The sequence below is a fragment of the Schistocerca nitens genome, chromosome 6 (genome assembly GCF_023898315.1).
Source record: "Schistocerca nitens isolate TAMUIC-IGC-003100 chromosome 6, iqSchNite1.1, whole genome shotgun sequence".
NCBI lineage: Eukaryota > Metazoa > Arthropoda > Insecta > Orthoptera > Acrididae > Schistocerca > Schistocerca nitens.
Window position 1 is genome coordinate 34,590,967 of NC_064619.1, and position 18,098 is coordinate 34,609,064.

The window sequence follows — 18,098 nt, forward strand, 5'->3', positions numbered from 1 at the left end:
AATTGAATCGGGTGATGCTGCGGGAATTAGATTAGGAAATGAGACGCTTAAAATAGTAAATGAGTTTTGCTGTTTGGGGAGAAAAATATCTGATGATGGTCGAAGTAGGATATAAAATGTAGACTGGCAATGGCAAGGAAAGCGTTTCTGAAGAAGAGAAATTTGTTAACATCGAGTATAGATTTAAGTATGAGGAAGTGGTTTCTGAAAGTATTGGTGAAGATTAGATGGGTAGATCACTTAACTAATGAATAGAATTGGGGAGAAGAGAAATTTGTGGCACAACTTGACTAGAAGAAGGGATCGGTTGGTAGGACATGTTCTGAGACATCGAGGGATCACCAATTGGAGGGCAGTGTGAAGGGTAAAAATCGTAGAGTGAGACCAAGAGATGAATACACTAAGCAGATTCAGAAAGACGTAGGCTGCAGTAGGTACTGGGATATGAAGATGCTTGCACAGGATAGAGTAGCATGGAGAGCTGCATCAAACCAGTCTCTGGACTGAAGACCACAACAACAACACTGGAAAACTGTTAAATTCTGAAGATATCATGCCTAAAAAATTGGAGACGAAAGCTTGTCTACAGTTTTTACAGGAATCATGTTGTAATTAATAGAGTCACGAAATAGCCCATGAGTCCACTGGGTTTCCAGACTGGATTAATTTGAAAAACAGAAAGAGTTAAGACGGTGGTTTTAATGCTTCAGGTTTTCTACGTGGTCTCTCACTAATTGAGTACAACGCACCTAATCTTCATACAACAATGTGAAATTTATACCAGCTTAATAATTTTCTCTTCTTTAATGTTTCGTATCCACACTGACGAAAAATGAAAATTGTGACACCATGAAGGAATTGTGCGACATAAACTAAAGTTGGTAGACGTGCTCCTACGTCTGAAACGTGACGTATATTCGTATTTCGCGCCAGAAGCATACGAGGATGCATATCAAGTTTACTTTAAATACATGCTAGCGTTAGTTACCTTCCAGACTGGACATGGTGAGTTGATATTAGCCAAGAAAGCCCTTAAGGAGACAAAGTCGCCATTATCAGCGCCTCACTGAATCTGCATGAGGTCGTGTATTAGGGCTACGAGAAGCTGGTCGTTCATTCTGCGATGTTGCAGAAAGACTTTCGCAAGAAGGTCGGGCTCCGGGTGGTCACATGGCAGCGCCGAGAGGGAAGATCATCGTGTTTGACGTATGGATACGGCGCATCGTACTGCACCTGCAGCAGCAATATGAGCAGCAATTGGCAGCACAGTGGCACAAAGAACTGTTACAAATCGGTTACTCCAAGGACAGCTGCGAGCCACACGCCCTGCACGTATACTGACCTCAAACGACCGCCATTTGTGACTTCAGTGGCGTCAAGCTGGAGCTCACTCGAGGACACGTTGGAGGTCTGTTGTGTTTTCTGATGAAGGCTGGTTATGCTTCAGTTCGAATGATGGCCATATATTGGTTAGAAGAGGCCAATTGATGATCTGCAACCAACCTATGTGGACGCTAGACACGCTGGTCCTAGACCTGGATTAATGGTCTGAAGTGTGACTTATTATCCTAGCCAGAGCACTCTCGTCGTTAACGCACTCACCCTAACGGCTTGTTTGTACGACAGTCAGGTGACTGGGCTGTTGCGTTCCCATTCATGAACAGCATTCCTAGGGATGTTTTCCAACAGGATAACGCTCGCACATACATCGCTGTTGTAGCCCAACATGCTCTACAGAGTGTCGACATGTTCCTTGGCCTGCTCCAACGGCATTCCTAGGGATGTTTTCCAACACGATAACGCTCTCACATACACCGCTGTTGTAGCACAACATGCTCAACACAGTGTCGACATGTTGCCTTGGCCTGCTCGAACATCATTCCTAGGGATGTTTTCCAACAGGGTAACGCTCGCACATACACCGCTGTTGTAGCCCAACATGCTCTACAGAGTGTGGACATGTTGCATTGGCCTGCTCGAACAACATTCCTAGGGATGTTTTCCAACAGGATAACGCTCGCACATACACCGCTGTTGTAGCCCAACATGCTCTACAGAGTGTCGACATGTTGCCTTGGCCTGCTCGAACAGCATTCCTAGGGATGTTTTCCAACAGGATAACGCTCGCACATACACCGCTGTTGTAGCCCAACATGCTCTACAGAGTGTCGACATGTTGCCTTGGCCTGCTCGAACAGCATTCCTAGGGTTGTTTTCCAACAGGGTAACGCTCGCACATACACCGCTGTTGTAGCCCAACATGCTCTACAGAGTGTGGACATGTTGCATTGGCCTGCTCGAACAGCATTCCTAGGGATATTTTACAACACGATAACGCTCGCACGTACACCGCTGTTGTACCCCAACATGCTCTACAGAGTGTCGACATGTTGCATTGGCCTGCTCGAACAACATTCCTAGGGATGGTTTCCAATGGGGTAACGCTCGCACATACACCGCTGTTGTAGCCCAACATGCTCTACAGAGTGTCGACATGTTGCCTTGGCCTGCTCGAACTGCATTCCTAGGGATGTTTTCCAACAGGGTAACGCTCGCACATACACCGCTGTTGTAGCCCAACATGCTCTACAGGGTGTGGACATGTTGCATTGGCCTGCTCGAACAGCATTCCTAGGGATGTTTTCCAACACGATAACGCTCGCACATACACCGCTGTTGTACCCCAACATGCTCTACAGAGTGTCGACATGTTGCCTTGGCCTGCTCGAACAGCATTCCTAGGGATGTTTTCCAACAGGGTAACGCTCGCACATACACCGCTGTTGTAGCCCAACATGCTCTACAGAGTGTGGACATGTTGCATTGGCCTGCTCGAACAGCACTCCTAGGGATGTTTTCCAACAGGGTAACGCTCGCACATACACCGCTGTTGTAGCCCAACATGCTCTACAGAGTGTCGACATGTTGGCTTGGCCTGCTCGAACAGCATTCCTAGGGATGTTTTCCAACAGGATAACGCTCGCACATACACCGCTGTTGTAGCCCAACATGCTCTACAGAGTGTCGACATGTTGCCTTGGCCTGCTCGAACAGCATTCCTAGGGATGTTTTCCAATGGGGTAACGCTCGCACATACACCGCTGTTGTAGCCCAACATGCTCTACAGAGTGTGGACATGTTGCATTGGCCTGCTCGAACAGCATTCCTAGGGATGTTTTCCAACACGATAACGCTCGCACATACACCGCTGTTGTACCCCAACATGCTCTACAGAGTGTCGACATGTTGCATTGGCCTGCTCGAACAACATTCCTAGGGATGTTTTCCAATGGGGTAACGCTCGCACATACACCGCTGTTGTAGCCCAACATGCTCTACAGAGTGTGGACATGTTGCATTGGCCTGCTCAAACAGCATTCCTAGGGATGTTTTCCAACAGGGTAATGCTCGCACATACACCGCTGTTGTAGCCCAACATGCTCTACAGGGTGTGGACATGTTGCATTGGCCTGCTCGAACAGCATTCCTAGGGATGTTTTCCAACACGATAACGCTCGCACATACACCGCTGTTGTACCCCAACATGCTCTACAGAGTGTCGACATGTTGCCTTGGCCGGCTCGAACAGCATTCCTAGGGATGTTTTCCAACAGGATAACGCTCGCACATACACCGCTGTTGTAGCCCAACATGCTCTACAGAGTGTCGACATGTTGGCTTGGCCTGCTCGAACAGCATTCCTAGGGATGTTTTCCAACAGGATAACGCTCGCACATACACCGCTGTTGTAGCCCAACATGCTCTACAGAGTGTCGACATGTTGCCTTGGCCTGCTCGAACAGCATTCCTAGGGATGTTTTCCAATGGGGTAACGCTCGCACATACACCGCTGTTGTAGCCCAACATGCTCTACAGAGTGTGGACATGTTGCATTGGCCTGCTCGAACAGCATTCCTAGGGATGTTTTCCAACACGATAACGCTCGCACATACACCGCTGTTGTACCCCAACATGCTCTACAGAGTGTGGACATGTTGCATTGGCCTGCTCGAACAACATTCCTAGGGATGTTTTCCAATGGGGTAACGCTCGCACATACACCGCTGTTGTAGCCCAACATGCTCTACAGAGTGTGGACATGTTGCATTGGCCTGCTCGAACAGCATTCCTAGGGATGTTTTCCAACAGGGTAACACTCGCACATACACCGCTGTTGTAGCCCAACATGCTCTACAGGCTGTGGACATGTTGCATTGGCCTGCTCGAACAGCATTCCTAGGGATGTTTTCCAACACGATAACGCTCGCACATACACCGCTGTTGTACCCCAACATGCTCTACAGAGTGTCGACATGTTGCCTTGGCCTGCTCGAACAGCATTCCTAGGGATGTTTTCCAACAGGGTAACGCTCGCACATACACCGCTGTTGTAGCCCAACATGCTCTACAGAGTGTGGACATGTTGCATTGGCCTGCTCGAACAGCACTCCTAGGGATGTTTTCCAACAGGGTAACGCTCGCACATACACCGCTGTTGTAGCCCAACATGCTCTACAGAGTGTCGACATGTTGGCTTGGCCTGCTCGAACAGCATTCCTAGGGATGTTTTCCAACAGGATAACGCTCGCACATACACCGCTGTTGTAGCCCAACATGCTCTACAGAGTGTCGACATGTTGCCTTGGCCTGCTCGAACAGCATTCCTAGGGATGTTTTCCAATGGGGTAACGCTCGCACATACACCGCTGTTGTAGCCCAACATGCTCTACAGAGTGTGGACATGTTGCATTGGCCTGCTCGAACAGCATTCCTAGGGATGTTTTCCAACACGATAACGCTCGCACATACACCGCTGTTGTACCCCAACATGCTCTACAGAGTGTGGACATGTTGCATTGGCCTGCTCGAACAACATTCCTAGGGATGTTTTCCAATGGGGTAACGCTCGCACATACACCGCTGTTGTAGCCCAACATGCTCTACAGAGTGTGGACATGTTGCATTGGCCTGCTCGAACAGCATTCCTAGGGATGTTTTCCAACAGGGTAACACTCGCACATACACCGCTGTTGTAGCCCAACATGCTCTACAGGGTGTGGACATGTTGCATTGGCCTGCTCGAACAGCATTCCTAGGGATGTTTTCCAACACGATAACGCTCGCACATACACCGCTGTTGTACCCCAACATGCTCTACAGAGTGTCGACATGTTGCCTTGGCCTGCTCGAACAGCATTCCTAGGGATGTTTTCCAACAGGGTAACGCTCGCACATACACCGCTGTTGTAGCCCAACATGCTCTACAGAGTGTCGACATGTTGCATTGGCCTGCTCGAACAGCACTCCTAGGGATGTTTTCCAACAGGGTAACGCTCGCACATACACCGCTGTTGTAGCCCAACATGCTCTACAGAGTGTCGACATGTTGGCTTGGCCTGCTCGAACAGCATTCCTAGGGATGTTTTCCAACAGGATAACGCTCGCACATACACCGCTGTTGTAGCCCAACATGCTCTACAGAGTGTCGACATGTTGCCTTGGCCTGCTCGAACAGCATTCCTAGGGATGTTTTCCAATGGGGTAACGCTCGCACATACACCGCTGTTGTAGCCCAACATGCTCTACAGAGTGTGGACATGTTGCATTGGCCTGCTCGAACAGCATTCCTAGGGATGTTTTCCAACACGATAACGCTCGCACATACACCGCTGTTGTACCCCAACATGCTCTACAGAGTGTCGACATGTTGCATTGGCCTGCTCGAACAACATTCCTAGGGATGTTTTCCAATGGGGTAACGCTCGCACATACACCGCTGTTGTAGCCCAACATGCTCTACAGAGTGTGGACATGTTGCATTGGCCTGCTCAAACAGCATTCCTAGGGATGTTTTCCAACAGGGTAATGCTCGCACATACACCGCTGTTGTAGCCCAACATGCTCTACAGGGTGTGGACATGTTGCATTGGCCTGCTCGAACAGCATTCCTAGGGATGTTTTCCAACACGATAACGCTCGCACATACACCGCTGTTGTACCCCAACATGCTCTACAGAGTGTCGACATGTTGCCTTGGCCTGCTCGAACAGCATTCCTAGGGATGTTTTCCAACAGGATAACGCTCGCACATACACCGCTGTTGTAGCCCAACATGCTCTACAGAGTGTCGACATGTTGGCTTGGCCTGCTCGAACAGCATTCCTAGGGATGTTTTCCAACAGGATAACGCTCGCACATACACCGCTGTTGTAGCCCAACATGCTCTACAGAGTGTCGACATGTTGCCTTGGCCTGCTCGAACAGCATTCCTAGGGATGTTTTCCAATGGGGTAACGCTCGCACATACACCGCTGTTGTAGCCCAACATGCTCTACAGAGTGTGGACATGTTGCATTGGCCTGCTCGAACAGCATTCCTAGGGATGTTTTCCAACACGATAACGCTCGCACATACACCGCTGTTGTACCCCAACATGCTCTACAGAGTGTGGACATGTTGCATTGGCCTGCTCGAACAACATTCCTAGGGATGTTTTCCAATGGGGTAACGCTCGCACATACACCGCTGTTGTAGCCCAACATGCTCTACAGAGTGTGGACATGTTGCATTGGCCTGCTCGAACAGCATTCCTAGGGATGTTTTCCAACAGGGTAACACTCGCACATACACCGCTGTTGTAGCCCAACATGCTCTACAGGGTGTGGACATGTTGCATTGGCCTGCTCGAACAGCATTCCTAGGGATGTTTTCCAACACGATAACGCTCGCACATACACCGCTGTTGTACCCCAACATGCTCTACAGAGTGTCGACATGTTGCCTTGGCCTGCTCGAACAGCATTCCTAGGGATGTTTTCCAACAGGGTAACGCTCGCACATACACCGCTGTTGTAGCCCAACATGCTCTACAGAGTGTGGACATGTTGCATTGGCCTGCTCGAACAGCACTCCTAGGGATGTTTTCCAACAGGGTAACGCTCGCACATACACCGCTGTTGTAGCCCAACATGCTCTACAGAGTGTCGACATGTTGGCTTGGCCTGCTCGAACAGCATTCCTAGGGATGTTTTCCAACAGGATAACGCTCGCACATACACCGCTGTTGTAGCCCAACATGCTCTACAGAGTGTCGACATGTTGCCTTGGCCTGCTCGAACAGCATTCCTAGGGATGTTTTCCAATGGGGTAACGCTCGCACATACACCGCTGTTGTAGCCCAACATGCTCTACAGAGTGTGGACATGTTGCATTGGCCTGCTCGAACAGCATTCCTAGGGATGTTTTCCAACACGATAACGCTCGCACATACACCGCTGTTGTACCCCAACATGCTCTACAGAGTGTCGACATGTTGCATTGGCCTGCTCGAACAACATTCCTAGGGATGTTTTCCAATGGGGTAACGCTCGCACATACACCGCTGTTGTAGCCCAACATGCTCTACAGAGTGTGGACATGTTGCATTGGCCTGCTCAAACAGCATTCCTAGGGATGTTTTCCAACAGGGTAATGCTCGCACATACACCGCTGTTGTAGCCCAACATGCTCTACAGGGTGTGGACATGTTGCATTGGCCTGCTCGAACAGCATTCCTAGGGATGTTTTCCAACACGATAACGCTCGCACATACACCGCTGTTGTACCCCAACATGCTCTACAGAGTGTCGACATGTTGCCTTGGCCTGCTCGAACAGCATTCCTAGGGATGTTTTCCAACAGGGTAACGCTCGCACATACACCGCTGTTGTAGCCCAACATGCTCTACAGAGTGTGGACATGTTGCATTGGCCTGCTCGAACAGCACTCCTAGGGATGTTTTCCAACAGGGTAACGCTCGCACATACACCGCTGTTGTAGCCCAACATGCTCTACAGAGTGTCGACATGTTGCCTTGGTCTGCTCGAACACTGGATCTGTCCCAAACCGAAAACAAATGGGACGTCATCGGGCGACAACATCAGCCTCATCTACGACCATCTTTGACCGTCCCTGTAATGACCGCCCAAGTGCAACAGGCATGGACCACCATCCCAGAAATTGACATCCGGCAAATATACAACAAATAAAAGTACGTTTGCATGTTTGCATTAAACATTCTGGCGGTTACACCGGTTATTAATGTACCAGCATTTGACATTTGCAGCCGGCTTGTGTGGCCGAGCGGTTCTAGGCGCTTCAGTCCGGAACCGCGCAACCGCTTCGGTCGCAGGTTCGAATCCTGCCTCGGGCATGGATGTGTCTGATGTCCTTAGGTTAGTTAGGTTTAAGTAGTTCTAAGTTCTAGGGGACTGATGACCTCAGATGTAAAGTCCCATAGTGCTCAGAGCCGTTTGTGAACCAAACAGGAGTCTTAAGGGGGTGTAGAGCCAAAGTTCAAGCATGATACAGAAAGGGAAATTGAGATTTGCAATGCATGTCATGAAGAACGACAACACGTTGACCATGCAGATACGGAATGCAACAAGCATCGCTGTGAAGAACAAAGCAAGCAAACATCAACGCTTCGCGTTATGGCTCAGAAGGGCCAGTCGGGACCGGCCGATTCTGCACTTCGTTATTTTGCGGTTCGTTCGTCTTGATAGCACCAAGTGCCGATATGATGATGATTTTTTCCAATTGTTTTCCATAAAAGTATTCTCCGCTTTTTACATTACAGTCAAGTGGCAGCAGGAGTCCAACAGTCCTCGTTTTCATACGGCAGTCAAGGTGTACGGGACAAACTTTCCACATACTTCTCGCTTCTTCGGAACATTCTGGAAGAGGTATTGAGCACCTGATTTAGAGAAATTTCTAACTGCGATTTGTTACAAAACTACGTTGACACGTCCACCACTTAACACTTCCTGCCCACAACTGATGGGGACGGGTCGAATGCACATTTATTGTTTACGACTCGTATTTGAAGCTGCCCCCGTAGTAACACTGCTGAAGATCCTTGTACGTCAGGAAAAAAAATTAGTCTCGGACATTTTTGGGACAGAGGGTGCGCACAAGTTCCTGTCAGAAGTGAAAGGACCAACTGGGAAACGAACCTCAGACCTCTGAATTTGTCCTTTGGTACTACGAAGCAACACAAAAGGTTTCAAACAATCCAAATACACTGACGGGAAAAAAACCAAACACCAAGAACGAGTTGTGCACGGTCAACAAAGGTTGGTAAGCGTGTTTCTACATCTGAAAAGTGACGTCTATTCAGGTTTCGCGCCAGTCGCATACGACCTGGACTAGTAGCGCCACTATGAGGATGCAAATTAGATTTGTTTTATGCACGCGCTGTAAAGGTCGTCAGTGTTAGTTACCTTTGAGATTGAACGTGGTGAGTTGATGTACAAGGGCGATGTACTTGAGGACAGTATTATGGAAATGGAAGAGGATGTAGATGAAGACGAAATGGGAGATAAGATACTGCGTGAAGAGTTTGACAGAGCACTGAAAGACCTGAGTCGAAACAAGGCCCCGGGAGTAGACAACATTCCATTAGAACTACTGATGGCCTTGGGAGAGCCAGTCCTGACAAAACTCTACCATCTGGTGAGTAAGATGTATGAGACAGGCGAAATACCCACAGACTTCAAGAAGAATATAATAATTCCAATACCAAAGAAAGCAGGTGTTGACAGATGTGAAAATTACCAAACTGTCAGTTTAATAAGTCACAGCTGCAAAATACTAACGCGAATTCTTTACAGACGAATGGAAAAACTGGTAGGAGCGGACCTCGGGGAAGATCAGTTTGGATTCCGTAGAAATGTTGGAACACGTGAGGCAATACTAACCTTACGACTTATCTTAGAAGAAAGATTAAGAAAAGGCAAACCTACGTTTCTAGAATTTGTAGACTTAGAGAAAGCTTTTGACAACGTTAACTGGAATACTCTCTTTCAAATTATGAAGGTGTCAGGGGTAAAATACAGGGAGCGAAAGGCTATTTACAATTTGTACAGAAACCAGATGCCAGTTATAAGAGTCGGGGGGCATGAAAGGGAAGCAGTGGTTGGGAAGGGAGTGAGACGGGGTTGTAGCCTCTCCCCAATGTTATTCAATCTGTATATTGAGCAAGCAGTAAAGGAAACAAAAGAAAAATTCGGAGTAGGTATTAAAATTCATGGAGAAGAAGTAAAAACTTTGAGGTTCGCCGATGACATTGTAATTCTGTCAGAGACAGCAAAGGACTTGCAAGAGCAGTTGAACGGAATGGACAGTGTCTTGAAAGGAGGATATAAGATGAACATCAACAAAAGCAAAACGAGGATAATGGAATGTAGTCAAATTAAATCGGTTGATGCTGAGGGGATTAGATTAGGAAATGAGACACTTAAAGTAGTAAAGGAGTTTTGCTATTTAGGGAGTAAAATAACTGATGACGGTCGAAGTAGAGAGGATATAAAATGTAGGCTGGCAATGGCAAGGAAATCGTTTCTGAAGAAGAGAAATTTGTTAACATCGAGTATAGATTTAAGTGTCAGGAAGTCGTTTCTGAAAGTATTTGTATGGAGTGTAGCCATGTATGGAAGTGAAACATGGACGATAACCAGTTTGGACAAGAAGAGAATAGAAGCTTTCGAAATGTGGGGCTACAGAAGAATGCTGAAGATAAGGTGGGTAGATCACGTAACTAATGAGGAGGTATTGAATAGGATTGGGGAGAAGAGTAGTTTGTGGCACAACTTGACTAGAAGAAGGGATCGGTTGGTAGGACATGTTTTGAGGCATCAAGGGATCACAAATTTAGCATTGGAGGGCAGCGTGGAGGGTAAAAATCGTAGAGGGAGACCAAGAGATCAATACACTAAGCAGATTCAGAAAGATGTAGCTTCCAGTAGGTACTGGGAGATGTTGGAGCTTGCACAGGATAGAGTAGCATGGAGAGCTGCATCAAACCAGTCTCAGGACTGAAGGCCACAACAATAACAACGAGTTGATGTTAGTCAAGAATGCCTTCAAGACGAACACACTTTTATAAAAACCTCTCTGAGTTTGAACGAGGTCGTTTAATAGCGCAACGAGAAGCTGTCTGTTCTTTTGCGATATTGCTGAAAGCCTTGGCAGGAATTTAGCCGCTGAATATGGTTCCTGGCAGCGGTTCTGACAGGTCAGACAGCCACGCAGCTCTACCGAGAGGGAAGACCCTAGTGTTCGGCGTATGGCTGTGGCGCATCGTAGTGTGTCTGCAGCAGCAGTTTGAGCAGCAGCTGGAACTACAGTGCCACAATAAACAGTTACAAATCGGTCACTTCAAGGACAGCTCCGAGCCAGATGTGGTGTAGCGTGCATTCCACTGAACCCAAACCACCACCGCTTGTGAGTTGAATGGCGTCAAGAGAGCTTATTGGAGGGCGGAGTGTAGATCTGTTATGTATTCTGATGAAAGGCCGTTCTGTCCTTGTGCTACTGGAAGTGTATTTTGGTTATAAGAGACCAGGTGAGGGTCTGAAACCAACATGTCTGCGTGCTTGACATACTGGGCTTTTGAGTTATGGTCTGGGGTGCGATTTCGTGTGACAGGAAGAGCGCTCTCGCGATTATCCCACGCACCCAGACTGCAAATCTGTAAGTCAGTCTATTGATTCGCCCTGTTCTGCTGTCATACATGAACAGTGTTACAGGGGCTGTTTTCCAACAGGGTAACGCTCGCCCACATACCAGTGTTGTAACCCAACATGTTCTATCGAGAATGTCGACATGTTGTCTAGGCCTGCTCGATCACCAGATCTGTCTCCAGTCGAGCACGTATGGAACACCTTCAGATAATTCCAGTGTCATCCACAACCATCGTCAACCGTCCCCGTATTGACCGACAAAAATGCAACAGGGATGGAACTCCATCACACAAACTGTCACCCGGCATCTCCACGACGTAATGCATGCACCTATTCATGCTTGCATTAGACGTTCTGGCAGTTACACCGGTTATTAATATGCCAGAATTTCACATAGGAATGATTTTTCTCGCGCTTACATTAATCTGTGATCTTTCAAGGTTAATCAATTAAATATGCTACCTCGACGAGAGTAGCAACGGAATTTCATTAATCTAGATTAATTATTTCTTGGTGTTTGGAATTCTTTCCGTCAGTGTAATAACAATATAATTGCTGTAATTATATGTCTATTCGCCCGCCCGGTTAGCCGTGCGGTCTAACGCACGGCTTTTCGGATTTGGAAGGAGCGCTTGGTCCCCGGCGCGAATCCGCCCGGCGGACTTGTGTCGAGGTCCGGTGAGCCGGCCAGTCTGTGGATGGTTTTTAGGCGGTTTTCCATCTGCCTCGGCGAATGCGGGCTGGTTCCCCTTATTCCGCCTCAGCTACACTATGTCTGCGACTGCTACGCAAACAAGTCCTCCACGTACGCGTACACCACCATTACTCTACCATGCAAATAGAGGGGTTCCACCCATGTGTTGTGAGACGTTCCGGGTGGGGGGTGGAGAGGGGTGGGGGTGGGGGTCCGCCGGGGGCCGAACCGCACAATAACCCTGAAAGAGTGATTTGGTGTGGGGCGGCGGAGGGGTGAAGTGGACTGCGGTAGTCGTCGTGGGGTTGTGGACCATTGCAGCTGAGGCGGGGACGGAGCCTCTACGTCTAGGCTACGTCTACGTTTCTAGACCCCCAGTAAACATATAGTACAATACAATACAATATGTCTATTATGTAGCTAGAACTCCTGTGCAAATATAGCATACGCTGTTTCGAGATGTAAACTTAAATATTTTCTCTGCAGTGCGCTGATGACACACCAACTGTTACTGTAATAACCTTTTATAATTTTGTGCGATGCTATCGAGAATTATTGACTTTGAAAATATCTCACGTAAGACTGAAATTTCTTAGCTGTAGAAATGCTATCACCAGATTTCAGAAACTCTTCCATTTCTTTGTTCCAGATGACAATGGTATTAATGGGTGAGTACTCAGTGGAATGCAGCGCAAAAAATATACAGCTGCTTGCAAGCGATCGCATGACTCTAGAAGCCCGGTAATCTTGTACTGCAGCTTATGGCTTCTATTTAATTATTGGTAAGTCATACACTTGGAAATACGTTTACTGATTAAACAGAGCGAACCCTTTTCTTTCCTAATGCGTGTCTGCAACTGATTCAGGCTTGTGTGTCGTTGTTGTGGTTTTTCCTTTCAATCTGTTTTGTGTTGTCTCAGTCTCTTATTCTCACCATTACGCCATTGTTCCCTTCGGAAAAAGGGACTGATGACCTCGTAATCTGGTCCCTTCCTCCCTCTTTTAAACCAACCAACCAAAATTAAAAGGGGATCCAGACTGAGACTGTGCACGTCTAGTAACTGGTTGGTTCTCCGTGTTCATCCTGATGTCACATTTCAGATACTCAGTTTTCTTGATTTTTAATCTTAAACCGCAATCGCTTAAGTGATTTTTCCAGCTCGTCGCCAAATTCTATAGATATTGCTGGGTTTATTCAGCGATAAATATGAGAGGAATGAGCTCAGATTGCTGGTTCACATCACTATTGATTAGAAAAGGAGGTGAAATCCCAGCACCTTAGCGAGACCCACTCTTAGGATACAATACACAGTTTCTTCCTGTCTCGTGCCAATGTGTTTCATTCTAGCCATACCTACAATCATCGATAGTACATAATACTGTGAATAACCGACTGTATTCAATTTCTGCAATGTTTTCCATTTATTGCCAGCTGTTTAAAATTAGCTATTGCTGGACATAACACAGGACTCTACTCGTACCAAGGAGACGTTTATGGCTTGTTCTGTCCAACAGTTCCATCATTCCATTTTCCTGGAATATGTATATATTTTTGTTTATAATATAATATTTAGCATACATTTAGGACGTTGTGTATAGAGGTTTTAAACAGTTCTGGTAATTTTCGCACTGCTATGAAGCCGTAATAATTTAAGTTTCTACTCGTGGAGTTTATCACAGCTTGCGCTTTTGTTCCTTTGTCATCGCTGGTTTATGACTGCCTTTTGAAACTTTGTTTTCCGACATTACAACACTTGGAACTGAATATCTGTTTTGTTGTTTTCTTTTGGTGTTGCCAACTGCCGAACGTTATTGCCAGCTACAGGTGTGTGTGTTTGTGTGTGTGTATGTGAAATGGTATTTGTTTTGCTGCGATTAGTTGAAAATGTATCTTTTTTTTATTTTTATAATTTTTATTTTTATTTTGTTTCTTAATGGTGTGTGTGTGTGTGTGTGTGTGAGAGAGAGAGAGAGAGAGAGAGAGAGAGAGAGAATGACTTCCGGGATGTGGTAGTTTTCCTGCATTTGTATTTGTCATGGTTGTTTAAAATGATTTTCTTCATGTTTTGTCGTGGATGTTGATCTACATGTTGTGCTTTTGTTCCTTTGCTAATATTACTGCATCACAGGAAAGCAAAACGTGCCATAACTGTCTGTAATCCATATATACAACACCCTAATGTAAATTAAATAGTTTAAACAAAAATATGTACCTATTGCAGGTCACTGAAGATGTCTTGCAAAGGATAAAAGCCAAACGCGTATGGCACAAAACCTGTATTTTATTCACCTGTAATTCCATGGTCCCAAAATAAAAATTATCAACACATCGTAGTGTTATGCGCAACGGAGGACGACAAGACTACAGAGATGGAAAATGCTATTATGAAAACACAGCATGACTTTAGAAAGAGGGTACTGTAGTAATTGAAATATCTTAATCGAAGCTGTATATCAAAACACTTGGTTTCAAACACCTGCCTTTCCACATGAGGTCACTCTTAAAGGTTATTTTTTTCTCTCACACGCTTTCTTTTAAAATGAGCTTCATATTAGGGTGACGCGACCCGCTACTATTTTCTCTCCTGGTGACAACACGTCCATCCCAGTGTAACACTCATACCCAACGTCCACAATTGTTTGTCGGACGTAATGCTGTGTTTCTCTTTACCTACAGTATTATAGCTCTTTGTGATCTTCGATTTTAGATTAGACGCTTGCAATAATGCCTCCTTCTCATATGTTACTACTTATAAAACTCTGTTGATTTCTGTATTGAGTACGGGTGCCCTTTTTATATTTACCCCTGCACCCGCCACCCATCCACCGATAACGAACACCTGTAGTGTATCTTTTCACTTTGTTGACGTAATGGTGTTGGTTTATATTCACTTACTCTTATCATTAGCCTCATTCTTTGATGACATATTATGTGTGTCTTATATTTGGAGCACAACCCAGATCTGTCTTCTGCTGATACAAGGGCACATATTTAACGTATAAATTTCAATTACGTACTTGATATGAAGTTGGTTGGAGTAGTTCCCGTCGTACGTTGTTCTAATTGAGCTGTTGTTTTAAACCGTTTCCCACTAAGTATTGTGGCTTCATTTAGGTTTTTTCCCTTGTTGTTATATACCCACATTAATTATGGGCACCTATCGAATTTTAATGGCACTTCGTCATCCACATGATAACAATATGTTTTTATATCTGGTAATTTTTTAGTGCCTACTTTATTTCTACTTAATTATGATTATAATTTTACTGTTATTTTAAATACCCTTTATACACTCCTGGAAATGGAAAAAAGAACACATTGACACCGGTGTGTCAGACCCACCATACTTGCTCAGGACACTGCGAGAGGGCTGTACAAGCAATGATCACACGCACGGCACAGCGGACACACCAGGAACCGCGGTGTTGGCCGTCGAATGGCGCTAGCTGCGCAGCATTTGTGCACCGCCGCCGTCAGTGTCAGCCAGTTTGCCGTGGCATACGGAGCTCCATCGCAGTCTTTAACACTGGTAGCATGCCGCGACAGCGTGGACGTGAACCGTATGTGCAGTTGACGGACTTTGAGCGAGGGCGTATAGTGGGCATGCGGGAGGCCGGGTGGACGTACCGCCGAATTGCTCAACACGTGGGGCGTGAGGTCTCCACAGTACATCGATGTTGTCGCCAGTGGTCGGCGGAAGGTGCACGTGCCCGTCGACCTGGGACCGGACCGCAGCGACGCACGGATGCACGCCAAGACCGTAGGATCCTACGCAGTGCCGTAGGGGACCGCACCGCCACTTCCCAGCAAATTAGGGACACTGTTGCTCCTGGGGTATCGGCGAGGACCATTCGCAACCGTCTCCATGAAGCTGGGCTACGGTCCCGCACACCGTTAGGCCGTCTTCCGCTCACGCCCCAACATCGTGCAGCCCGCCTCCAGTGGTGTCGCGACAGGCGTGAATGGAGGGACGAATGGAGACGTGTCGTCTTCAGCGATGAGAGTCGCTTCTGCCTCGGTGCCAATGATGGTCGTATGCGTGTTTGGCGCCGTGCAGGTGAGCGCCACAATCAGGACTGCATACGACCGAGGCACACAGGGCCAACACCCGGCATCATGGTGTGGGGAGCGATCTCCTACACTGGCCGTACACCACTGGTGATCGTCGAGGGGACACTGAATAGTGCACGGTACATCCAAACCGTCATCGAACCCATCGTTCTACCATTCCTAGACCGGCAAGGGAACTTGGTGTTCCAACAGGACAATGCACGTCCGCATGTATCCCGTGCCACCCAACGTGCTCTAGAAGGTGTAAGTCAACTACCCTGGCCAGCAAGATCTCCGGATCTGTCCCCCATTGAGCATGTTTGGGACTGGATGAAGCGTCGTCTCACGCGGTCTGCACGTCCAGCACGAACGCTGGTCCAACTGAGGCGCCAGGTGGAAATGGCATGCCAAGCCGTTCCACAGGACTACATCCAGCATCTCTACGATCGTCTCCATGGGAGAATAGCAGCCTGCATTGCTGCGAAAGGTGGATATACACTGTACTAGTGCCGACATTGTGCATGCTCTGTTGCCTGTGTCTATGTGCCTGTGGTTCTGTCAGTGTGATCATGTGATGTATCTGACCCCAGGAATGTGTCAATAAAGTTTCCCCTTCCTGGGACAATGAATTCGCGGTGTTCTTATTTCAATTTCCAGGAGTGTACATCCAGTTTGCATTTTTTCAGTAAAGCCTTTCGTAGGTCACCCACATGGTTTCTCTTCATTCTAACGTCTTTCTCCCGCCACATAACATCACGTTCGTTATCAAGTTGATGCAGGATCTTCACACAGTGACATTATCAACCCATTTCTTTGTTCTTGCGTTTTCCCTACAGATCGGTTATTTTAATCCGACTCCTACTTAATTTCACAGTCGGTTCTACTTAAGGTGATGTTCTCATTTGGATATAGCATATTCTCAATAATAAGATACATCCTATGACAATCCATCACTCTAAAGGCTAACTAAATCCTGTCCTGCTTAGTTGCCATCCCGTATTTCTTTTTCTATATAACTTGACAGGGACCCCGTACCTTCCATACCAATGGGATGTCCTTGCAGCTGTGTGACTGCTTTTTCTTACTGACTGTTCACTTGTTTTCGCCCTATGCACGTGTACCAATTTGTATTTTTACTATACAGTTCGGCATATTTTGTACATAACATGATCTGTCCCTATTTTCTCTTCAGCCTAACAAATAATTCATTTTGATGTTAGAAACAAAACTTATGCACAATCCTGTTTTAAACTATCTTACGTTGATGTCAATTATTGTCATCAGGTTACCATCTATTAGGAAAGTGGGTGCACTCAACAACTGTTATGTAATTTATAAATGATAGAGCGCAGCAATCATTTGTCCTTTTTCTTTGTAGGTTTTGTTAGGCAAATCCAGATTTTGGCTAATGCCTAGCCATTATCAACGCACTATTTTTTTAAATCTCCATGCATGTTAGTTTCCTGTTGTTCTGGCGTCAGTCACAGTTCTTTGAATACTACTGTAACAAATCTGGATTTGCGTAATAAAATCTTCCAAAGAAATAGGACGACTCATTATTGCGCTCTATCATTTAACAATTATTGTCATTTTCTACGATAACTTTGCACATATTTTTCATAAACCGTGACTACGACTTTTTACATCATCCTTATTACCTCTTCTTTATGATTTTCTTATATTTTATTTCTTACTAATGTGGTTCACATTTTGGCCTTTGAATATGTAGGTTTGCTACATCCCGTTACAGTGACACCTTTGTGTTCGACAGCCGTCTTTATAGACTTCATGTACTCACGCCTTATACCCGTTTTTCATATTATTTGTAATTCATAATAATTTATTTGCATCT

The 18,098-nt window shown here is 46.4% G+C and overlaps 1 protein-coding gene across 1 annotated transcript in view; it reads left to right on the forward strand.

Annotated features, from left to right (window-relative positions):
- The window catches only part of LOC126262752 (uncharacterized), a 313,139-nt gene that overhangs the window by 156,221 nt on the left and 138,820 nt on the right, over positions 1-18,098 (forward strand). The window contains exon 2 of the mRNA XM_049959562.1: positions 12,845-12,863. Within this exon, the coding sequence (XP_049815519.1) occupies positions 12,845-12,863 (19 nt within the window). The remainder of the gene's footprint in view (positions 1-12,844; positions 12,864-18,098) is intronic.